Source organism: Bufo bufo, chromosome 3, assembly GCF_905171765.1.
Source record: "Bufo bufo chromosome 3, aBufBuf1.1, whole genome shotgun sequence".
In the NCBI taxonomy this organism is placed as follows: domain Eukaryota; kingdom Metazoa; phylum Chordata; class Amphibia; order Anura; family Bufonidae; genus Bufo; species Bufo bufo.
The window spans coordinates 694380452-694406015 of NC_053391.1; the positions used below are offsets into that span (position 1 = coordinate 694380452).

Genomic DNA, 25564 nt, shown 5'->3' on the forward strand with positions numbered 1-25564 from the left:
CAGTACCCTATCGTGAGGTCCAAAACAAAAAAATACCGGGCTTGTCCTAACCTCTTGATGAGCTCCTCCACCCGGGGCATGGGATACGCATCAAATTTGGAAACCTCGTTAAGTTTTCAAAAGTTGTTACAGAAGTGCAATGTCTTGTCCGGCTTGGGTATCAACACTATAGGACTGGCCCACTCACTTTTTGACTCCTCAATGATGTCTAGCTGCAACATTAGCTGCACCTCCTCCGATATGGCTTGTCGCCGAGCCTCGGGTACCCGGTACAGTTTTAATCAGACTTTTGCCTGAGGCTCAGTGACAATGTCATGCTGGATTATGGACGTGCGTCCAGGGAGGTCCGAGAACACATGCGTTTTCCGACTAACAAACTCTCTGGCCTCCTGAGTCTGTTGAGAAGAGAGGCTGTCAGCAATTTTTACTGTGGCAGCCTCTCTTGCATCAGACAGAGGGGCCGGTACCTCTTCTCCTAGAAAACCCGGCCGCGGGCCGTCTTCTTTCCACGGTTTGAGTAAATTCACATGGTAAACCTGCTCCGGCTTTCGCCGCCCTGGCTGGTTTACCTTGTAATTTGCATCTCCAATTTTCTTGAGTACCTCGTAGGGCCCCTGCCACCTAGTCAGGAATTTTCTGTCCACGGTCGGCACCAGAACCAAAACCCGATCACCTGGGTTCAAGATCCGGACCCGAGCCTGCCGATTATAGACCCGACTCTGGGCTCACTGAGCTGCCTCCATATGCTCCCTAACAAGAGGCAACACTGTCTCTTTCCAATCTTGCATCTGGGTAACGTACTCAATGACACTTTTATGTGGAGTGGGTTGTTGTTCCCACGCCTCTTTGGCCTCGTCCAAGAGATCATCAGGGTGTCTGCCATATAGCAGTTCGAAGGGCGAGAATCCAGTAGAGGCCTGGGGTACCTCTCGCACTGCGAACATGAGACAGGGTAGAATGAGGTCCCAGTCCTTCTCATCTTTAGACACTACCTTTTTCAACATATTTTTTAATGTTTGGTTAAACCGTTCTACCAAACCGCCTGTTTGCGGATGGTAAACGGACATCGGTAGCTGTTTTATGTGCAGCAGCTTACAGAGTTCTCTCATCACCTTGGACAAAAAAGGGGTCCCCTGGTCGGTCAGAACCTCTTTAGGTAGTCCTACTCGGGAAAACATCTCCATAACTCCTTAGCTATGAGTTTGGCCGAGGTATGTCGCAGTGGCACCGCCTCCGGGTACCGAGTGGCGTAGTCTAGGATGACTAAGATGTGTTGATGCCCTCTGGCGGACTTCGGTACTGGGCCTATGAGGTCCATAGTTACTCGGTCAAACAGTACTTCGATAATCGGGAGAGTTACTAGGGCACTATGGAAATGTGGCTGGGGGCTAGTTATCTGACAGGTCGGCCAAGACTTACAAAACTCTTCCACTTCTTTGAATATGCTGGGCCAGTAAAACCGCTGTAGAATACGATCCTTGGGTGACTTGGGTTCTTTATAATCATCTCTTATATTTGTTATCAGTTGGAAGTGAACATTGACCGGTATTTATGAGACAAACAGAGTTCAGGAGGTCGCTGTAATCATCACAAGCTTTAAAGGGGTTCTGCAGTTTGTTTAAACTGATGATCTATCCTCTGGATAGATCATCAGCATCTGATCGGCGGGGGTCCGACACCCGGGACCCCCACCGATCAGCTGTTTGAGAAGGAGCGCCGCGGCCTTCTCACCGTTTACCGCAGGCCCAGTGACGTCACGACTAGTATCACTGGCCTGGGCGCGGCTAAGCTCCATTCAAGTGAACAGAGCTTAGCCCCGCCCAGGCCAGTGATACTAGTCGTGACGTCACTGGGCCTGCGGTAAACGGTGAGAAGGCTGCGGTGCTCCTGGAGCGTCGATGCCTTCTCAAACAGCTGATCGGCAGGGGTCCCGGGTGTCGGACACCCGTCGATCAGATGCTGATGATCTATCCAGAGGCTAGATCATCAGTTTTAACAAACTGCAGAACCCTTTAAATAAACATGTTACTGTCGGTAAAGGAACCTTCTGGGAAAATTGGATACATTGTATCACACCTGGGGCGGGGCCAGAACATGAATAGAAAAACATGGCTGCTTCCTTCCACAACAGAGCCGCACTTGCGCATGGGTTGTGTCCTGTAATGCAGATCAGCTCTGTGGAAATGAATGCTGAGCTGCATCTATTTATCAGGAGCAGAGTGAATATGAACTTTTATTCTGCCAGGTTCTGCTCCTTCAAGTGCCCAGGAGGAGGAGCTTAGCTGTCCAGTGCCCTCTGCTTTTGAGCGCTCCCTGTAAATAGTCCCTTGGTTGGATGCTACAGCTGTCACTCAGAACAGAGGGGAGGGCATGTAAAGCAGCTAGTAGCTCTATAGAGAGAGCACTTCACAGTGACGCTCCAACTCCTGGGCACTTTCAGGAGCAGAACCTGGCAGAATAAAAGTTCATATTCACACTACTCCTGATAAGTAAAGCTCCATTAAACCTTTGTTCTGCTCTAGTATTTATAGCTGGAACATTAATTGTAGTTCATATCATGGCCAGCAGAGGGAGCTGACACATACATCCTGATATTATATGGGACATTTTACTCTATATTGTCCTGTGCAGTCAGATGCAGCAGAGCTGAACGTGTTATTGGGTTGTTTCCTCAGTGAAGGGAGAAAACTGTCACATGACAACATCTACTATAATTTGTGAGGCTTAATAGCGCCCCCTGTAACTATCATGGGAGACTACAATACGTCACTGTGGGCAATACACAGAACTGTACACTGGGGGCGCTGTGAGTATTGTCTTGATGATGGGGGGGGGGGGGTGTTGAGAAGGTGTGAGCAGAGTATTTAGTGTGGGGCTGGGTATAGTCACATGTTGCTGCCCTCATTTTCCTCCCCCATTGGGGTAGGGGGTGGGGCACCACTGCAGAGGGGCGAGACCCGTCCCTGGGGGTCCAGCTCTACTTTTGGAAAAATAAACAAGTCCTATAGAGCACCCATCCCCCCAATCACTGATCCGGGGAGGGGTGTTGTCTGTGGCGGGGAGCGATGACATCACAAGTGGCGTTAGCTCTGCAAAACATCTGCTTCAAATTAATAACCTAAATAAAAATCGGGGAGCGGGGGAGGGGCTGCAGCTGAACGAGCCAAGGCTAATCATCACAGTAATGAAAGTTTAATAAGTCCCCGGAGCTGCACAGTCCATGTGGGGACCTCCAGCCGCAAAACCCCCCGAATATCAACCCCGAACTAGAGGACAAGGAGTTACACTGTATCACAGACTGACTGACGTTATACTTAACCCTTAGGTGCCCAGTGAGTGCAGCAGGAGGTGGGTGATCCCTTTACCCCACTTACCTGGAGGCTGCGGGTTCTACTGGAGAGGCCGGAGGAGTCCGGGGGCGCCCGAGGCTGGGGACGGAGGAGTCCGGGGCGCCCGAGGCTGGGGACGGAGAAGTCCGGGGCGCCCGAGGCTGGGGACGGAGGAGTCCGGGGTCCCCGAGGCCGGAGGAGCCCGGGGCGCCCGAGGCTGGGGACAGAGGAGTCCGGGGTCCCCGAGGCCGGAGGAGCCCGGGGCGCCCGAGGCTGGGGACAGAGGAGTCCGGGGTCCCCGAGGCCGGAGGAGTCCATGACGGGAAGTCTAGGGCGGGCGAGGCCAGGGACAGAAGAGCCCTGAGTCTTTGAGACCAGGGACTGTATACGGAACCATTCATTTCAATGGGTCCGCAAAAAAAAACGGAAGTTACTCCGTGTGCATTTAGTTTCCGTATGTCCGTTCTGCAAAAAAATAGAACATGTCCTATTATTGTCCGCATTACGGACAAGAATAGTACTGTTCTACCAGGGGCCAGCTGCTCCGTTCCGCAAAATACGGAATGCACATGGACGTCATCCGTATTTTCTGCGGATCAGTTTTTTGCGCACCGCAAAATACATACGATCATGTGCATGAGCCCTAAGTCTCAGATGCGAAGAACAAACCAACAGATCAGGGATTTCTGGAAGGCTGTCCCCTATCCAGGGTCTTCTGTCCCCTCTGGACCCCCCTGTCCCCTCCAGGCCCCCCCCTGTACCCTCCAGGCCCCCCCCTGTACCCTCCAGGCTGCTCTGTCCCCTCCAGGCCCCCCCCTGTACCCTCCAGGCTGCTCTGTCCCCTCCAGACCACCCTGTACCCTCCAGGCCCCCCCCCCTGTACCCTCCAGGCCCCCCCCCCCTGTACCCTCCAGGCTCCCCTGTCCCCTCCAGACCACCCTGTACCCTCCAGGCTCCCCTGTCCCCTCCAGACCACCCTGTACCCTCCAGGCTCCTCTGTCCCCTCCAGACCCCCCTGTACCCTCCAGGCTCCTCTGTCCCCTCCAGACCCCCCTGTACCTTCCAGACCCCCCTGTACCCTCCAGGCTCCTCTGTCCCCTCCAGACCCCCCTGTACCCTCCAGGCTCCTCTGTCCCCTCCAGCCCCCCCTGTACCTTCCAGACCCCCCTGTACCCTCCAGGCTCCTCTGTCCCCTCCAGGCTCCCCTGTCCCCTCCAGACCCCCCTGCACCCTCCAGGCTCCTCTGTCCCCTCCAGACCCCCCTGTACCCTCCAGGCTCCTCTGTCCCCTCCAGGCTCCCCTGTCCCCTCCAGGCCCCCCTGCACCCTCCAGGCTCCTCTGTCCCCTCCAGACCCCCCTGTACCTTCCAGACCCCCCTGTACCCTCCAGGCTCCTCTGTCCCCTCCAGACCACCCTGTCCCCTCCAGACCCCCCTGTCCCCTCCAGACCCCCCTGTACCCTCCAGGCTCCTCTGTCCCCTCCAGGCTCCCCTGTCCCCTCCAGACCCCCCTGTCCCCTCCAGACCACCCTGTACCCTCCAGGCTCCTCTGTCCCCTCCAGACGCCCCTGTCCCCTCCAGACCCCCCCTGTCCCCTCCAGACGCCCCTGTCCCCTCCAGACCCCCCCTGTCCCCTCCAGACGCCCCTGTCCCCTCCAGACCCCCCTGTCCCCTCCAGGCTCCTCTGTCTCCTTCTCTGAATTCCTTTGTTCTTCTCCAAACCCTTCTCCCCCTGAAGAACTCTCTGTCCCACTAAAACCTCTTGCCCCATCCGGGACCCTCTTGTCCCCTCCACCCCGTCTCTCCCCCTCCAGATGCTGCTGTCACCGACTCCTCTGTGTCATTGTATAGTGTAACAGACTTTGGGGATCACCAACTGAAATAAGCCTAGATTAGGCGTATTTTGGGCGCAGATTGCGGTGCAGGGGTCCTTTGCGCCGCTATCTGGGACTTTTCACCGCTCACACCCGGTCCAAAAAATCGTGGGCAGGGACCGTCTCATTTACCACGCCTGTTTTACACGGGTTACTAAGACTGGCATCTAAAACGCTGCCCTTAAAGGGAACCTGTACAGAGCTGAGGACATGAGCTGCTAGATGTCCGCTAGCACATCCGCAATACCCAGTCCCCATAGCTCTGTGTGCTTTTATTGTGTAAAAAAACTGATTTGATACATATGCAAATTACCCTGAGATGAGTCCTGTATGTGAGAAGAGTCAGGGACGGGACTCATCTCAGGTTAATTTACATATGTATCAAATCGTTTAATTTACACAATAAAAGCACACAGAGCTATGGGGACTGGGTATTGCAGATGTGCTAGCGGCCATCTAGCATCCCATGTCCTCAGCTCTATACACAAAATCCCGGTGACAGGTTCCCTTTAATGAATGTGCCCCTCTAGGTTTTCAGTTTTACTAATTTTCAGGATCCCTGCTTGCTATAAGAGGATGTTCATTGTTCACATCCACAGAATAAAAACCCCTCCCCTCATGACAGCAAGCAGAGATGCTGAAAAGGTTGATGACTGGAAACTCAGAGTCTATCAGGTGGCTGGATGTAAACCCAAGGTTTATGCACATACGGAGCACTACTCCCATCATCCCCTGATCAGCTATAAACGGTTAGGATTCTGCTCCAAATAGATGTATTTATAGAAAAATCGGATTAATCCGGCGGCCGGAGACGGTGCAGGGAGGAGCGGCTGTCTGGTTACTATGGATACGATACATTGTAACAGCCACAGCCAGAATCAGCAATGACCTGAGGACAGAACGAACCCGCGAAGGAACGCTCCGCCCTCGCCAATCCTTTATTGTCAGATAAGCCGATCACAGGTCGTCCCGGTCTTAACGTCCCTGCGGCGCCACCACAGGGGAAAGGAAGTATTACACTGTGTCCATTCACATGCCAGGTCCTCCAGAGAGGCACAATCCGTACTATCCCTTTAAGGATCATGTCCCATAGTGGGTGGTCCTAGACACAAAATCCTGTTTCCTTCCCTCTTGGTTTTTAAAGGAACAGTCACATGGACTTATCTAAAGTCCTCAGGACCCCCACCCCCTCCTTATTCCCAATAATACATAAAAATATAAAATAATGAAAGTCTTCTGAGGAGAACAAAAAGGAGCATCAAATGTTCTGGACATGCACACGCTCACTGTGGCCCCCGGGGGCCGCGGCGCCTGGATAAGGAGTAATGTTTTTGCATTTTCTTTTTGCTCCATATTCACAGTCCCAGGGCTGTAAAGAGGCTCCGCCCACAGTGACCACACCCACCGCGCTGGCCTATAGGGAGGAGATAGGATTTCTAGGCGGGTACATAATGGCGGTTACATTATCTCATCACACTGGGGCATTATTGGGGCGGCCGTGGGCTGAACCTGGGCCCTCGAGAGACATCAGACCATGATGGGCCTCCTCCTCCTCCTCCCATCCCACCTCTAACACTGGAGCTTCCTCACAGTCCTGGAAAATTTCTTCATTTCCTTTTCGCTCTTCTGCCACTTCCTGACCCAGGAGATGGCGAGGCGGTCGTCGGCCCGGTGCCCCATGACCAGCACCACGGCCCCCGGCTCCTGCAGGTCCGGGCATATGCAGCTGTCGCCGTCGGTCAGCCACAGGGTGGTCTTCTTCAGCTCCTCCTCCGTCCAGCCTTTGGCCTTATACACCGTCCGGCTCCTCGCCTCCGGAATCACGATGACGTCCCCGTCCACCGAGGAGGCCGAGCGGATCGTCACCTTCATGGCTGAGGAGGAGAAAAACCGCGGTCATAACGGGGAGGACGCAGGGATGATGGGGGGATTAGTGGGCCTCTGAGACTGTATCACACAGGGTAGGATTAGATACACGGCTCAGCAGACAGTATCACACAGGATAGGATTAGATACACAGCTCAGCAGACTGTATCACACAGGATAGGATTAGATACACAGCTCAGCAGACGGTATCACACAGGATAGGATTAGATACACAGCTCAGCAGACGGTATCACACAGGATAGGATTAGATACACAGCTCAGCAGACAGTATCACACAGGATAGGATTAGATACACGGCTCAGCAGACAGTATCACACAGGATAGGATTAGATACACAGCTCAGCAGACAGTATCACACAGGATAGGATTAGATACACAGCTCAGCAGACAGTATCACACAGGATAGGATTAGATACACAGCTCAGCAGGCAGTATCACACAGGATAGGATTAGATACACAGCTCTGCAGGCAGTATCACACAGGATAGGATTAGATACACAGCTCAGCAGACAGTATCACACAGGATAGGATTAGATACACAGCTCAGCAGACGGTATCACACAGGATAGGATTAGATACACAGCTCAGCAGACAGTATCACACAGGATAGGATTAGATACACAGCTCAGCAGACAGTATCACACAGGAGAGGATTAGATACACAGCTCAGCAGACAGTATCACACAGGATAGGATTAGATACACAGCTCAGCAGGCAGTATCACACAGGATAGGATTAGATACACAGCTCTGCAGGCAGTATCACACAGGATAGGATTAGATACACAGCTCAGCAGACAGTATCACACAGGATAGGATTAGATACACAGCTCAGCAGACAGTATCACACAGGATAGGATTAGATACACAGCTCAGCAGACAGTATCACACAGGATAGGATTAGATACACAGCTCTGCAGACAGTATCACACAGGATAGGATTAGATACACAGCTCTGCAGGCAGTATCACACAGGATAGGATTAGATACACAGCTCAGCAGGCAGTATCACACAGGATAGGATTAGATACACAGCTCAGCAGACAGTATCACACAGGATAGGATTAGATACACAGCTCAGCAGACAGTATCACACAGGATAGGATTAGATACACAGCTCAGCAGACAGTATCACACAGGAGAGGATTAGATACACAGCTCAGCAGGCAGTATCACACAGGAGAGGATTAGATACACAGCTCAGCAGACAGTATCACACAGGATAGGATTAGATACACAGCTCTGCAGGCAGTATCACACAGGATAGGATTAGATACACGGCTCAGCAGACAGTATCACACAGGATAGGATTAGATACACGGCTCAGCAGACAGTATCACACAGGAGAGGATTAGATACACAGCTCTGCAGACAGTATCACAGGATAGGATTAGATACACAGCTCAGCAGACAGTATCACACAGGAGAGGATTCAGGGGAGGACTGGGGACTAAAAGTGGCCCTGGAAAAAAACCTAAAAGTGGGCCCATGTTGTAGGCGGGTCCATATTGACAGAAGGCGGGACAACAGAAATGGGCGGAGCCAGCAATACCATAGTGCAAGACACCCCCCTAGCAGAACCAAATACAGTGCAGTACAAAATACTGCCGCCCGCCCCACAGTGTGAAGCAAAGCAGTTCCATTCAGGAGGTACCTGCGCGGTACATAAGTCCCTGATGATCCTACAATAAAGATCTGATGCTCTCAGCATTATTTATGTACCTGGCTTGGTGGCCCCTAGGGTCTACGACCAGTCCGCCCATGACGGGATTAGATACACTGGTTCAGAAGGTTGGGGGGAATCGCACTACTAAATATCAGAAAACCGTCTGGCCACATAAGCCCCTCCCCTCTGTGCTTCCTCCCAGCCATTCAGCAGACCAGAGAGAGGTCACATGACAACAATCTGTTACACACAGGAAGTGGGCGGTGTCTGTGGAGTCAGGGGTGGAGCTCACTTCTTTTGGCTTCCTGACTGACACCTTATGGGGCCTTTTAGTGGGTGTAAGAGCTTCCAATAGCCCAGAACATTTTACAGGTGCTGTAATAAGACTGGATCGGCCCCGGACAGAGGGTCCCTTTAAATGTCTTCCCTTCATAGTTTTACGTTCAATAAACTTTATTTATAAGTAACAAAACGTCGCCTTGTTTTGATCTGTACGACTCACCAAAGTCACGAGAGCAGAAATCCTGCAGGAATTCCTTCTCGCTGTCGGAGGCGCTGTGACAGGCGGGACACGGGAGCTCTGGAAACAGACAGAAGGCTATCAGAAAAAGGGTGGACAGCTAAAGGCCGTGTCATGGTAACCCCCCCTCCTCCCAGGACCACTTACCTTCTTTCACCGATGGGAACTTATCATCCAGACCAGCAGGGGGCACACACAGCTCATTCCCTTCTGGAAACTGGGAGCAATTGAACATGTCTGGCCATGGAAACCCAAAGGCGGCCATGACGGGGGTGCAGCCGTCCCGCACCTCCTCACACAGGGAGCGGCAGGGGTGAATGGCCTCCTCCAGGTCGCTGAGGCACACCGGGGCAAACAGAGAGCACAGGAACTTCTTGGTGTCTCCATGGCACTGCTTGGTGAGAAGGGGCACCCAGGAGCCGGCCTGCTGCAGAACCTCTTTCATGGTGTCATGTCCCAGCAGGTTGGGCAGACGCATCTCGCTGTAGCCCACTCCGTGGCATAGCGTCATGCTGCTCGGGATGCCCTTGCAGCTGCTTTTACGGGTGCTCAGCTGGGTGAGAATAAAAGGAAATCCTGAGACAGGGTGCAGAAGGCAGAGAGAACCCAACAAGACCCCGAAGGTCAGAAGGACCCTCATGGTCACGGCTCTGCAGATCACAGGGAAACCTGCGGGGGGGGAAAAAAACACCAAAATATTAAAATCCAAACTGCAGAGCCTAATGTTCTGTTCATCCTGAACCTCCTGATTCATGAACAGAATACCACCACGTGCGGAAGAGAGAGAGGATGTATTCCTATCAAAGCTATGATATTCAGGGGCCACGGAGAGCTGGATGACAACCACGGACGGGTGAGCCACCCCCACAGTTACAGAGAACATTATCACATAAAACGGTTGGCGGAATTCATCTACTGGAGTTCAACCCTCATCATCTCCGGCCTGGACTACTTTAATCTCATCCTCAGCTGCTCAAACGAAATTGAGTCTGTCCCCTCTCATGGCGCCACTCAACGCGTGACCCCAGCAATGTGAAGCTTCAGAGCTGAAATCTCCCAGCATCTGCACAGACTGTGTATTTACACCAGGCCCTGAGGGGGGGTGTGTGAAAAAACTGTCCCCCCCCAGTAACATAGGAAGTTCAGTTTGGAGACCAGGAAGACATTTGCCCAGAACCGCTTCTTAAAGGGCCATACACATAAATGTGACTTAATGGCTTTTCAGCACGTGGAGGCGTCTCCATCATAAATATTGACCCGTGATATAAACTACAACATTTAAAGGGCCGGTGTCCACTTTCTAAAGTTCAATCATTAAAGAGAAACCCTGCAACATCATAATTGACTTTGCCTTGAAATTCCTCAACATTTTCAAGATCTCTGCTTGCTGATAGGAGATGTTGGGAGTTGTAGTTTTGCAGCCACTGGTTTATGGTATTGCTTTGTCTCCCTTTAAAAGTTCAGTTTCTTATACTCTGTGTTTCATGATCTCTGCTTGCTGTCAGTGAACGGGAACATCCTTGTTTACCCCCAGAAGTTGAAAAACCTCTGTACACCTAATACTTCTCCCAGCTGAAGGTCTGTCACAATTGCATCCAGACAGAGCAATGTCTACAGTATATATAACTGCAACAGATCCTCATCATTCATGCAGTAATATATACTTACGGGTAGGTAGGTAGGTACGGACGACGGGCTTCCCAGGCGTCTCCTCACCCAGGTATGTAGAGGAGCCGAGGCAGCGCACACTAGACGGCACAGAAATCCCACTGTGAGTGTGGCTGCTGCAAGCCAGGACACAACCCCGGAGCTGACGCTGCTTCTCCCCCAGGTGGGGACAGGCCGGGGCAGCACAGATGTGTTGGGTCTCGCCCCTCCAGCTGTGGTGGAGTTTATATAGGGAGGGGGGAGCTGCTGATTGCTGCATCTGCTCTGGAGCAGGGCTATGCCTGCAGGCAGCCCCAACCTGTGGAGAGGAGTGGTGCTGTAATCCCCCTTACTGGTCCACCTTCCTCTGTGCTTCCAGATCTGCCTTCTGCTCGTGTAATGACCTCTCTGTGTACAGACTCCATGCTCAGCGACTGCTTATACACATGAACAAGCAAGGCTGCAGTGTAAAGCATGAGGAAGATCAGGGGGTTCAATAAAAATAGAGACAATTCACTTCACAGGTGTCACCACAGGGGCTTTACTCTCACCATCTCCCTGCTGTCTAGGGGGCTAGTCCCCATCTCTCTGCTGTCCGGGGGGTTAGTCCCCATCTCCCTGCTGTCCGGGGGAGGGGGGGGTGTTAGTCCCCATCTCCCTGCTGTCCGGGGGGTTAGTCCCCATCTCCCTGCTGTCCGGGGGGTTACTCCCCATCTCCCTGCTGTCCGGGGGGTTAGTCCCCATCTCCCTGCTGTCCGGGGGGTTACTCACCATCTCCCTGCTATCTAGGGGGTTAGTCCCCATCTCCCTGCTGTCCGGGGGAGGGGGGGGGGGTTAGTCCCCATCTCCCTGCTGTCCGGGGGGTTAGTCCCCATCTCTCTGCTGTCCGGGGGGTTAGTCCCCATCTCCCTGCTGTCCGGGGGGGGGTTAGTCCCCATCTCTCTGCTGTCCGGGGGGGGGTTAGTACCCATCTCTCTGCTGTCCGGGGGGTTAGTCCCCATCTCCCTGCTGTCCGGGGGGTTAGTCCCCATCTCCCTGCTGTCCGGGGGGGGGTTAGTCCCCATCTCTCTGCTGTCCGGGGGGGGGTTAGTCCCCATCTCCCTGCTGTCCGGGGGGTTAGTCCCCATCTCCCTGCTGTCCGGGGGGTTAGTCCCCATCTCCCTGCTGTCCGGGGGGTTAGTCCCCATCTCTCTGCTGTCCGGGGGGTTAGTCCCCATCTCTCTGCTGTCCGGGGGGGGGGGGTTAGTACCCATCTCTCTGCTGTCCGGGGGGGGGGGGGGGGTTAGTCCCCATCTCCCTGCTGTCCGGGGGATTAGTCCCCATCTCCCTGCTGTCCGGGGGGTTAGTCCCCATCTCTCTGCTGTCCGGTGGGTTAGTCCCCATCTCTCTGCTGTCCGGGGGGTTAGTCCCCATCTCTCTGCTGTCCGGGGGGTTAGTCCCCATCTCTCTGCTGTCCGGGGGGTTAGTGCCCATCTCTCTGCTGTCCGGGGGGGGGGGGTTAGTCCCCATCTCTCTGCTGTCCGGGGGGGTTAGTCCCCATCTCCCTGCTGTCCGGGGGGGTTAGTCCCCATCTCTCTGCTGTCCGGGGGGTTAGTCCCCATCTCCCTGCTGTCCGGGGGGTTAGTCCCCATCTCTCTGCTGTCCGGGGGGTTAGTCCCCATCTCTCTGCTGTCCGTGGGGTTAGTCCCCATTTCTCTGCTGTCCGGGGGGTTAGTCCCCATCTCCCTGCTGTCCGGGGGGTTAGTCCCCATCTCTCTGCTGTCCTGGGGGGTTAGTCCCCCTCTCTCTGCTGTCCGGGGGGTTAGTCCCCATTTCCCTGCTGTCCGGGGGGTTAGTCCCCATCTCCCTGCTGTCCGGGGGGTTAGTCCCCATCTCTCTGCTGTCCTGGGGGGTTAGTCCCCATCTCTCTGCTGTCCTGGGGGGTTAGTCCCCCTCTCTCTGCTGTCCGGGGGGGTTAGTCCCCATCTCTCTGCTGTCCGGGGGGGTTAGTCCCCATCTCCCTGCTGTCCGGGGGGTTAGTCCCCATCTCTCTGCTGTCCTGGGGGGTTAGTCCCCCTCTCTCTGCTGTCCGGGGGGTTAGTCCCCATTTCCCTGCTGTCCGGGGGGTTAGTCCCCATCTCCCTGCTGTCCGGGGGGTTAGTCCCCATCTCTCTGCTGTCCTGGGGGGTTAGTCCCCATCTCTCTGCTGTCCTGGGGGGTTAGTCCCCCTCTCTCTGCTGTCCGGGGGGGTTAGTCCCCATCTCTCTGCTGTCCGGGGGGGTTAGTCCCCATCTCTCTGCTGTCCGGGGGGGGGTTAGTCCCCATCTCCCTGCTGTCCGGGGGGGGGGGTTAGTCCCCATCTCTCTGCTGTCCTGGGGGGTTAGTCCCCATCTCCCTGCTGTCCGGGGGGTTAGTGCCCATCTCCCCGCTGTCCGGGGGGTTAGTGCCCATCTCCCTGCTGTCCGGGGGGTTAGTCCCCATCTCCCTGCTGTCTGGGGGGGTAGTGCCCATCTCCCTGCTGTCCGGGGAGGTTAGTGCCCATCTCCCTGCTGTCCGGGGGGGGTTAGTCCCCATCTCCCTGCTGTCCGGGGGGGGGGGGGGGGTTAGTCCCCATCTCTCTGCTGTCCGGGGGGGTTAGTCCCCATCTCCCTGCTGTCCGGGGGGGGGGTTAGTCCCCATCTCCCTGCTGTCCGGGGGGTTAGTGCCCATGTCCCTGCAGTCTAGGGGGTGAAGGTTACCGAGGGGATTCTGCCAGGACCCCCTGGTGTCTGATCGGTACAGGGCTCCATACACATCGGACTGCCATCGGCTGAACCTGCTGTTTTCGGTGGGATCCATTGATTCCTGTGCTGAGCCCCATAAATGCCCAACATGGCCTCTCACTGTTTAACCCTTCAGACCCAGGGAGCGTGCGGTGTACAGCATAGAGGGAGGTATTATACTCTCATTATTATGTGACCCCCCCCCTTCCCCATGAACTTGTGGCGCTGCAGATGGGATGGGGGGCACAGGGAGCCCCCCGCTGGTACATAGCGAGGGGTACAAAAGGCAGTATTTTCCTGGAGTGCGCCGCTGCGGTGAGGACAGAGGGGGCTCTGTGCTCCAGACATGAGGCAGGAAACCGCCCCGGGGCCACACGTCACACCTCTCACCCTACACTGCAGGCTCATTACATGCCACTGACGACTGTGGAACTACAAGTCCAAGCATTCCCAAGGAGGAGACAGCACAATGAGTAACCGCCATACACTGCAGCGCATCTCTGTCTGCAATGGGGGAATAGAATACCATAGCTACAGTGAAGACTGACACAGCGCAGAAGGAGAAGGGTTACAATGTGTAACATTACACTCAGAGTCTACAGAAAGCTGGGCGACAACAGTCTCTGCAGTGGTGGGGTGCCCGGACCACCAGTGATAGACCAGAACGAGCGTCATATACTCCACTCACATCCATAGCTGCATTCACAATTCTGCTGAATGAAACACAGGACAATTGTTCTGACGAGCTCCCAGAATGCACAGGCGCCTGCACAGCGCAGCAGAACAGCACAGACACTGAACAAGCAGGGAGCACGACATCCTGCAACCGGAAAGCCAACTGAGAAACAGGTGAACGCAGCTCTGGATGTGACTGGAGGATAAGATATGATGTAACAGTACAATTGAGAACGCAGCTCTGGAGGTGACTAGAGCACTGTATAGAGACCTATAATTAAATATTCTATGGATGCCATTAATGCTCCCATCACCCCCTTTGCTGGGAGCCCCTCCCCCCACCGGTCAGAAATAAACTTCAAAGTGCGTCCTGCTGAGAATTAGCAGGACGGTCCGGTCAGCAGTGTGAGCCTCTAAACCCTCATGTATCCCCATTAACTCTGACCTCCTGCTGGACCCCCATTAACTCTGACCTCCTGCTGGACCCCCATTAACTCTGACCTCCTGCTGGACCCCTGTTTACCTCTGACCTCCTGCTGGACCCCTGTTTACCTCTGACCTCCTGCTGGACCCCCGTTTTCCTCTGACCTCCTGCTGGACCCCCGTTTTCCTCTGACCTCCTGCTGGACCCCTGTTTACCTCTGACCTCCTGCCGTACCCCCGTTTACCTCTGACCTCCTGCTGGACCCCTGTTTTCCTCTGACCTCCTGCCGGACCCCCATGTACCTTTAAACACTAGTATACCTCTGAACTGTACTCCTGTGGACCTCCAACCTCCTTCTGGACATCCATGGAACTCATACTGTACCCCGTGTACCTCTGACCTCATGCCGGACCCCCACGTACCATTAAACCTCAGTGTATCCCCATATACATCGGAACTATACCCCCATGGACCTCCGAACTCCTGCCGGACCCCCGTGGACCTCTGACCTCATGCCAGACCCTGGGGACCTCTGCTGGGCTCCCGTGGACCTCTGACCTCATGCCAGACCCTGGGGACATCTGCTGTGCTCCCATGGACCTCTGACCTCACGCCAGACCCCCATGGACCTTATACTGTGCCCCTGGGGACCTCTGACCATTTGCCAGACCCCGTGGACCTCTGACCTCATGCCAGACCCTGGGGACCTCTGCTGTGCTCCCGTGGACCTCTGACCTCACGCCAGACCCCCATGGACCTTATACTGTGCCCCTGGGGACCTCTGACCATTTGCCCGACCCCAGGGACCCCTGGCACTGCCTCTAGAGGGATACCCCCGTACAGGGAGCTCTGCCGTCAGCAGGATACATTACTGGGGGTCATGACCTCAGGGATCACCTACAGCAGAGATACGCGATGTGTGAACAGGGCTTTATACCATCTCAGCCCGACGGCAGACAGACCGCACCACTGGAGCGCAGCAGCCGTCCAGGAGAACGTACAGCGACCGTGTGGACTGCACTCTGTAGTTAACCCCTAACGTCTGACTACTGGGGGTCATTTACAAAGACCGGTAAGTGCCCCTCTGGAGTAAAAAGTACTCCAACCCCTAACAGATAGCCCCTGACTGGAGTCGGTTTTTTGCCAACATTTACACCTGTTTGGTAAACTTGTCGATGTCCGGCCCCACCGACCCCCCCACAGGAACGCAGCCGCAACACCGCGGCCCAGAGCTCAGCAATCATCAGGACTGCGCCCCACAGACCTACCTGCCATCCAGCCCAGAGTGTCAGCTCCTGTGTCCAGAGCCCTCATCACAGGCGCCGCTGATCACACCTCATTCACCACAGCAGCTCCCTAGAGAGACAGAGGCAGGAAAGTCACTGACAAACCCAGTATACCCAGTACACAGCGCCCTGCCCCCAGTATACCCCAGTACACAGCGCCCTGCCCCCAGTATACAGCGCCCTGCCCCCAGTATACCCCAGTACACAGCGCCCTGCCCCCAGTATACCCCAGTACACAGCGCCCTGCTCCCAGTATACCCCAGTACACAGCGCCCTGCTCCCAGTATACCCCAGTACACAGCGCCCTGCTCCCAGTATACCCCAGTACACAGCGCCCTGCCCCCAGTATACCCCAGTACACAGCGCCCTGCCCCCAGTATACCCCAGTACACAGCGCCCTGCTCCCAGTATACCCCAGTACACAGCGCCCTGCCCCCAGTATACCCCAGTACACAGCGCCCTGCTCCCAGTATACCCCAGTACACAGCGCCCTGCTCCCAGTATACCCCAGTACACAGCGCCCTGCTCCCAGTATACCCCAGTACACAGCGCCCTGCCCCCAGTATACCCCAGTACACAGCGCCCTGCCCCCAGTATACCCCAGTACACAGCGCCCTGCCCCCAGTATACCCCAGTACACAGCGTCCTGCTACCAGTATACCCCAGTACACAGCGCCCTGCTCCCAGTATACCCCAGTACACAGCGCCCTGCTCCCAGTATACCCCAGTACACAGTGCCCTGCCCCCAGTATACCCCAGTACACAGCGCCCTGCCCCCAGTATACCCCAGTACACAGCGCCCTGCCCCCAGTATACCCCAGTACACAGCGCCCTGCCCCCATTATACCCCAGTACACAGCGCCCTGCCCCCAGTATACCCCAGTACACAGCGCCCTGCCCCCAGTATACCCCAGTACACAGCGCCCTGCCCCCAGTATACCCCAGTACACAGCGCCCTGCTCCCAGTATACCCCAGTACACAGCGCCCTGCCCCCAGTACACAGCGCCCTGCTCCCAGTATACCCCGGTACACAGCGCCCTGCCCCCAGTACACAGCGCCCTGCTCCCAGTATACCCCAGTACACAGCGCCCTGCTCCCAGTATACCCCAGTACACAGCGCCCTGCTCCCAGTATACCCCAGTACACAGCGCCCTGCCCCCAGTATACCCCAGTACACAGCGCCCTGCCCCCAGTATACCCCAGTACACAGCGCCCTGCTCCCAGTATACCCCAGTACACAGCGCCCTGCCACCCGTACACAGCGCCCTGCCCCCAGTATACCCCAGTACACAGCGCCCTGCCACCAGTATACCCCAGTACACAGTGCCCTGCTCCCAGTATACCCCAGTACACAGCGCCCTGCCACCCGTACACAGCGCCCTGCCCCCAGTATACCCCAGTACACAGCGCCCTGCCACCAGTATACCCCAGTACACAGCGCCCTGCCCCCAGTATACCCCAGTACACAGCGCCCTGCCCCCAGTATACCCGAGTACACAGCGCCCTGCCCCCAGTATACCCCAGTACACAGCGCCCTGCCCCCAGTATACCCCAGTACACAGCGCCCTGCTCCCAGTATACCCCAGTACACAGCGCCCTGCCCCCAGTATACCCCGGTACATAGCGCCCTGCCCCCAGTACACAGCGCCCTGCCCCCAGTATACCCCACTACACAGCGCCCTGCCCCCAGTATACCCCACTACACAGCGCCCTGCTCCCAGTATACCCCAGTACACAGCGCCCTGCCCCCAGTATACCCCAGTACACAGCGCCCTGCTCCCAGTATACCCCAGTACACAGCGCCCTGCCCCCAGTATACCCCAGTACACAGCGCCCTGCTCCCAGTATACCCCAGTACACAGCGCCCTGCTCCCAGTATACCCCAGTACACAGCGCCCTGCCCCCAGTATACCCCAGTACACAGCGCCCTGCTCCCAGTATACCCCAGTACACAGCGCCCTGCCCCCAGTATACCCCAGTACACAGCGCCCTGCCCCCAGTATACCCCAGTACACAGCGCCCTGCTCCCAGTATACCCCAGTACACAGCGCCCTGCTCCCAGTATACCCCAGTACACAGCGCCCTGCCCCCAGTACACAGCGCCCTGCCCCCAGTATACCCCAGTACACAGCGCCCTGCTCCCAGTATACCCCAGTACACAGCGCCCTGCTCCCAGTATACCCCAGTACACAGCACCCTGCTCCCAGTATACCCCAGTACACAGCGCCTTGCTCTCAGTATACCCCAGTACACAGCGCCCTGCCCCCAGTATACCCCAGTACACGGCCCCCTGCCCCCAGTACACAGCGCCCTGCTCCCAGTATACCCCAGTACTAGGCGTCCTACCCCCACTATACCCCGGTACACAGCGCCCTGCTCCCAGTATACCCCAGTACTAGGCGTCCTACCCCCACTATACCCCAGTACACGGCCCCCTGCCCCCAGTACACAGCGCCCTGCTCCCAGTATACCACAGTACTAAGCGTCCTACCCCCACTATACCCTAGTACACGGCCCCCTGCCCCCAGTACACAGCGCCCTGCTCCCAGTATACCCCAGTACACGGCCCCCTGCCCCCAGTACTAGGCGTCCTACCCCCACTATACCCCGGTACACAGCGCCCTGCCCCCAGTACACAGCGCCCTGCTCCCAGTATACCCCAGTACACAGCGCCCTGCTCCCAGTATACCCCGGTACACAGAGCCCTTCTCCCAGTATACCCCAGTACACACGCCCTGCTCCCAGTATACCCCAGTACACAGCGCCCTGCTCCCAGTATACCCCAGTACACAGCGCCCTGCCCCCAGTATACCCCACTACACAGCGCCCTGCCCCCAGTATACCCCACTACACAGCGCCCTGCCCCCAGTATACCCCAGTACACAGCGCCCTGCTCCCAGTATACCCCAGTACACAGCGCCTTGCTCCCAGTATACCCCAGTACACAGCGCCCTGCCCCCAGTATACCCCAGTACACGGCCCCCTGCCCCCAGTACACAGCGCCCTGCTCCCAGTATACCCCAGTACTAGGCGTCCTACCCCCACTATACCCCGGTACACAGCCCCCTGCCCCCAGTACACAGCGCCCTGCTCCCAGTATACCCCAGTACACAGCGCCCTGCTCCCAGTATACCCCGGTACACAGCGCCCTGCCCCCAGTATACAGCGCCCTTCTCCCAGTATACCCCAGTACACAGCGCCCTGATCCCAGTATACCCCGGTACACGGCGCCCTGCCCCCATTATCAGATATCTGATTTCGTGGTTTCTGGGAGCGAATCTGGTTTTCCTGCGGGGAGTGTGAGACGTGGTGTGAACGAGGGCATACGCCTCCATTATAGCTGCACCCGCCGCCTGTCTGATCTCGCGAGGTAAAAACCGCATCAAAAATCGTGACAGTATTGTAATGTGGTTTTTGGCCCCACGACCTGCGCCCGTTTCACAGTGCCCCCCCCTTCCCCCAGGGATTATATTGTACAGGGCTGCGGACAATGGTGGCGCCAAGTGAATCCCCCCCCCCCCCCACCACCACTGCGCCCTGTTTATATTTCTCTGTAAGTATCTCAATGGATGATGATGGGGGTTGTTGTTATGTCTATCTCTGCACTCCCCTCCCAGTCTGCTGACCGCTGTGTCAGGACCTGGAAACATCATCGCACTGGTGACCACAATGTACTGGAACCCGCGGGGGAGGGGGCAGCACCCAGAGACCACCGCCCGCCTCACCCCACATGTACCCACCCAGACTGCCATCAGCTTAGATACATGGGCCCAACAGAGAGTATCACACAGGATAGGATTAGATACACGGCTCAGCAGACAGTATCACACAGGACAGGATTAGATACACAGCTCAGCAGACTGTATCACACAGGACAGGATTAGATACACAGCTCAGCAGACAGTATCACACAGGATAGGATTAGATACACAGCTCAGCAGACAGTATCACACAGGAGAGGATTAGATACACACCTCAGCAGACAGTATCACACAGGAGAGGATTAGATACACAGCTCAGCAGACAGTATCACACAGGATAGGATTAGATACACAGCTCAGCAGTCAGTATCACACAGGATAGGATTAGATACACAGCTCAGCAGACAGTATCACACAGGAGAGGATTAGATACACAGCTCAGCAGACAGTATCACACAGGGTAGGATTAGACACAGAGCTCAGCAGACAGTATCACACAGGATAGGATTAGATACACAGCTCAGCAGACAGTATCACACAGGATAGGATTAGATACAGAGCTCAGCAGACAGTATCACACAGGAGAGGATTAGATACACAGCTCAGCAGACAGTATCACACAGGATAGGATTAGATACACAGCTCAGCAGACAGTATCACAGGATAGGATTAGATACACAGCTCAGCAGGCAGTATCACACAGGATAGGATTAGATACACCGCTCAGCAGACAGTATCACACAGGACAGGATTAGATACACAGCTCAGCAGACTGTATCACACAGGATAGGATTAGATACACAGCTCAGCAGACAGTATCACACAGGATAGGATTAGATACACAGCTCAGCAGGCTGTATCACACAGGACAGGATTAGATACAGAGCTCAGCAGACAGTATCACACAGGAGAGGATTAGATACACAGCTCAGCAGACAGTATCACACAGGATAGGATTAGATACACAGCTCAGCAGACAGTATCACAGGATAGGATTAGATACACAGCTCAGCAGGCAGTATCACACAGGATAGGATTAGATACACCGCTCAGCAGACAGTATCACACAGGACAGGATTAGATACACAGCTCAGCAGACTGTATCACACAGGATAGGATTAGATACACAGCTCAGCAGACAGTATCACACAGGATAGGATTAGATACACAGCTCAGCAGACGGTATCACACAGGACAGGATTAGATACAGAGCTCAGCAGACAGTATCACACAGGAGAGGATTAGATACACAGCTCAGCAGACAGTATCACACAGGATAGGATTAGATACACAGCTCAGCAGGCTGTATCACACAGGACAGGATTAGATACAGAGCTCAGCAGACAGTATCACACAGGAGAGGATTAGATACACAGCTCAGCAGACAGTATCACACAGGATAGGATTAGATACACAGCTCAGCAGACAGTATCACAGGATAGGATTAGATACACAGCTCAGCAGGCAGTATCACACAGGATAGGATTAGATACACCGCTCAGCAGACAGTATCACACAGGACAGGATTAGATACACAGCTCAGCAGACAGTATCACACAGGATAGGATTAGATACACAGCTCAGCAGACAGTATCACACAGGATAGGATTAGATACACAGCTCAGCAGGCTGTATCACACAGGACAGGATTAGATACAGAGCTCAGCAGACAGTATCACACAGGAGAGGATTAGATACACAGCTCAGCAGACAGTATCACACAGGATAGGATTAGATACACAGCTCAGCAGGCTGTATCACACAGGACAGGATTAGATACAGAGCTCAGCAGACAGTATCACACAGGAGAGGATTAGATACACAGCTCAGCAGACAGTATCACACAGGATAGGATTAGATACACAGCTCAGCAGACAGTATCACAGGATAGGATTAGATACACAGCTCAGCAGGCAGTATCACACAGGATAGGATTAGATACACCGCTCAGCAGACAGTATCACACAGGACAGGATTAGATACACAGCTCAGCAGACTGTATCACACAGGATAGGATTAGATACACAGCTCAGCAGACAGTATCACACAGGATAGGATTAGATACACAGCTCAGCAGGCTGTATCACACAGGACAGGATTAGATACAGAGCTCAGCAGACAGTATCACACAGGAGAGGATTAGATACACAGCTCAGCAGACAGTATCACACAGGATAGGATTAGATACACAGCTCAGCAGGCTGTATCACACAGGACAGGATTAGATACAGAGCTCAGCAGACAGTATCACACAGGAGAGGATTAGATACACAGCTCAGCAGACAGTATCACACAGGATAGGATTATATACACAGCTCAGCAGACAGTATCACACAGGATAGGATTAGATACACAGCTCAGCAGGCAGTATCACACAGGATAGGATTAGATACACCGCTCAGCAGACAGTATCACACAGGACAGGATTAGATACACAGCTCAGCAGACTGTATCACACAGGATAGGATTAGATACACAGCTCAGCAGACAGTATCACACAGGATAGGATTAGATACACAGCTCAGCAGGCTGTATCACACAGGACAGGATTAGATACAGAGCTCAGCAGACAGTATCACACAGGATAGGATTAGATACACAGCTCAGCAGGCAGTATCACACAGGATAGGATTAGATACACAGCTCAGCAGACAGTATCACACAGGATAGGATTAGATACACAGCTCAGCAGACAGTATCACACAGGATAGGATTAGATACACAGCTCAGCAGACAGTATCACACAGGACAGGATTAGATACACAGCTCAGCAGACAGTATCACACAGGATAGGATTAGATACACAGCTCAGCAGACAGTATCACACAGGATAGGATTAGATACACAGCTCAGCAGACAGTATCACACAGGATAGGATTAGATACACAGCTCAGCAGACAGTATCACAGGATAGGATTAGATACACAGCTCAGCAGACAGTATCACACAGGATAGGATTAGATACACAGCTCAGCAGACAGTATCACACAGGATAGGATTAGATACACAGCTCAGCAGACAGTATCACAGGATAGGATTAGATACACAGCTCAGCAGGCAGTATCACACAGGATAGGATTAGATACACCGCTCAGCAGACAGTATCACACAGGACAGGATTAGATACACAGCTCAGCAGATAGTATCACACAGGAGAGGATTAGATACACAGCTCAGCAGACAGTATCACACAGGACAGGATTAGATACACAGCTCAGCAGACTGTATCACACAGGATAGGATTAGATACACAGCTCAGCAGACTGTATCACACAGGATAGGATTAGATACACAGCTCAGCAGACAGTATCACACAGGAGAGGATTCGATACACAGCCCAACAGAGAGTATCACACAGGATAGGATTAGATACACAGCTCAGCAGACTGTATCACACAGGATAGGATTAGATACATGGCTCAGCAGACAGTATCACAGGATAGGATTAGATACACAGCTCAGCAGACTGTATCACACAGGATAGGATTAGATACACAGCTCAGCAGACAGTATCACACAGGATAGAATTAGATACATGGCTCAGCAGGCAGTATCACACAGGAGAGGATTAGATACACAGCTCAGCAGACAGTATCACACATGATAGGATTAGATACACAGCTCAGCAGACAGTATCACACAGGATAGGATTAGATACACAGCTCAGCAGACAGTATCACACAGGATAGGATTAGATACACAGCTCAGCAGACAGTATCACACAGGATAGGATTAGATACACAGCTCAGCAGACAGTATCACACAGGAGAGGATTAGATATACAGCTCAGCAGACAGTATCACACAGGATAGGATTAGATACACAGCTCAGCAGACAGTATCACACAGGATAGGATTAGATACACAGCTCAGCAGACAGTATCACACAGGAGAGGATTAGATATACAGCTCAGCAGACAGTATCACACAGGACAGGATTAGATACACAGCTCAGTAGACAGTATCACACAGGAGAGGATTAGATACACAGCTCAGTAGACAGTATCACACAGGATAGGATTAGATACACAGCTCAGCAGACTGTATCACACAGGATAGGATTAGATACACAGCTCAGCAGACAGTATCACACAGGATAGGATTAGATACACAGCTCAGCAGACGGTATCACACAGGATAGGATTAGATACACAACTCAGCAGACGGTATCACACAGGATAGGATTAGATACACAGCTCAGCAGACGGTATCACACAAGAGAGGATTAGATACACAGCTCAGCAGACGGTATCACAGGATAGGATTAGATACACAGCTCAGCAGACAGTATCACACAGGATAGGATTAGATACACGGCTCAGCAGACAGTATCACACAGGATAGGATTAGATACACAACTCAGCAGACGGTATCACACAGGATAGGATTAGATACACAGCTCAGCAGACGGTATCACACAAGAGAGGATTAGATACACAGCTCAGCAGACGGTATCACACAGGATAGGATTAGATACACAGCTCAGCAGACAGTATCACACAGGAGAGGATTAGATACACAGCTCTGCAGTCGGTATCACACAGGATAGGATTAGATACACAGCTCAGCAGTCGGTATCACACAGGAGAGGATTAGATACACAGCTCTGCAGACAGTATCACACAGGATAGGATTAGATACACGGCTCAGCAGACAGTATCACACAGGATAGGATTAGATACACAACTCAGCAGACAGTATCACACAGGATAGGATTAGATACACAGCTCAGCAGACGGTATCACACAAGAGAGGATTAGATACACAGCTCAGCAGACGGTATCACACAGGATAGGATTAGATACACAGCTCAGCAGACGGTATCACACAGGAGAGGATTAGATACACAGCTCAGCAGTCAGTATCACACAGGATAGGATTAGATACACAGCTCAGCAGACAGTATCACACAGGATAGGATTAGATACACAGCTCAGCAGTCGGTATCACACAGGATAGGATTAGATACACAGCTCAGCAGACAGTATCACACAGGAGAGGATTAGATACACAGCTCTGCAGACAGTATCACACAGGATAGGATTAGATACACGGCTCAGCAGACAGTATCACACAGGAGAGGATTAGATACACAGCTCTGCAGACAGTATCACACAGGATAGGATTAGATACACAGCTCTGCAGACAGTATCACACAGGATAGGATTAGATACACGGCTCAGCAGACAGTATCACACAGGATAGGATTAGATACCTAATATCCGGAGATGTAACCTTAGGCCTGTATGACACCAGCCGACTGTCGGGTAGATTATCGCTAACAAGCATTCATAGTCAGGCTCATTAGCGATGATCTGGCGGTGTTAGGGCTCTCTGAGATGAGCGGATCCCGTGCGGGTAATCTGCTGCGTGAAAGAGAGCCAAGCCCCGCTCCGGACGGCAGAGACGCGGAGCAGTCACATGACTGATAATGCTTTGTGCCTTTCTGTGAGATAAAGTTGTCACCGTGATTTTGTAGCAATAAGGTCACAGAGAGGCTCGGAGCATTATCAGTCATGTGACTGCTCCGCGTCTCTGCCGTCCGGAGCGGGGCTTGGCTCTCTTTCACGCAGCAGATTACCCGCACGGGATCCGCTCATCTCAGAGAGCCCTAACACCGCCAGATCATCGCTAATGAGCCTGACTATGAATGCTTGTTAGCGATAATCTACCCGACAGTCGGCTGGTGTCATACAGGCCTAAGGTTGCATCTTCCGCATGTGAGAGAGCGCTAATACAGCCGCCGATTACCTGGTAAACGAGCAAACGGATTCAGAATCGTTCGGCAGTGCCGGCGGCAGACCGTCTAATCACAC

General features: G+C 53.8%; 2 protein-coding genes across 4 annotated transcripts in view; both read right to left on the minus strand.

The window, feature by feature from the left end:
• Positions 1 to 25564, minus strand: part of LOC120996590 (transmembrane O-methyltransferase homolog) — a 372830-nt gene that overhangs the window by 14626 nt on the left and 332640 nt on the right. The window lies entirely within an intron of this gene.
• LOC120996587 (secreted frizzled-related protein 2-like) lies at positions 6180 to 25522 on the minus strand. Of its 3 annotated transcripts, XM_040426617.1 has the most exons (5): positions 25500 to 25522; positions 16030 to 16117; positions 9422 to 9943; positions 9257 to 9334; positions 6180 to 7075 (listed from the first exon to the last, which is right to left on the minus strand). In XM_040426617.1, exons 2-5 carry the CDS (start codon positions 16073 to 16075, stop codon positions 6771 to 6773), a joined length of 951 nt encoding a protein of 316 aa, XP_040282551.1. In that variant the 5' UTR covers positions 16076 to 16117; positions 25500 to 25522; the 3' UTR covers positions 6180 to 6770. The 3 variants fall into 3 exon arrangements, with proteins under 3 accessions (XP_040282551.1, XP_040282550.1, XP_040282549.1); XM_040426616.1 differs by lacking the exon at positions 25500 to 25522 and having other exon boundaries at positions 16030 to 16166; XM_040426615.1 differs by lacking the exons at positions 16030 to 16117; positions 25500 to 25522 and adding an exon at positions 10943 to 11468.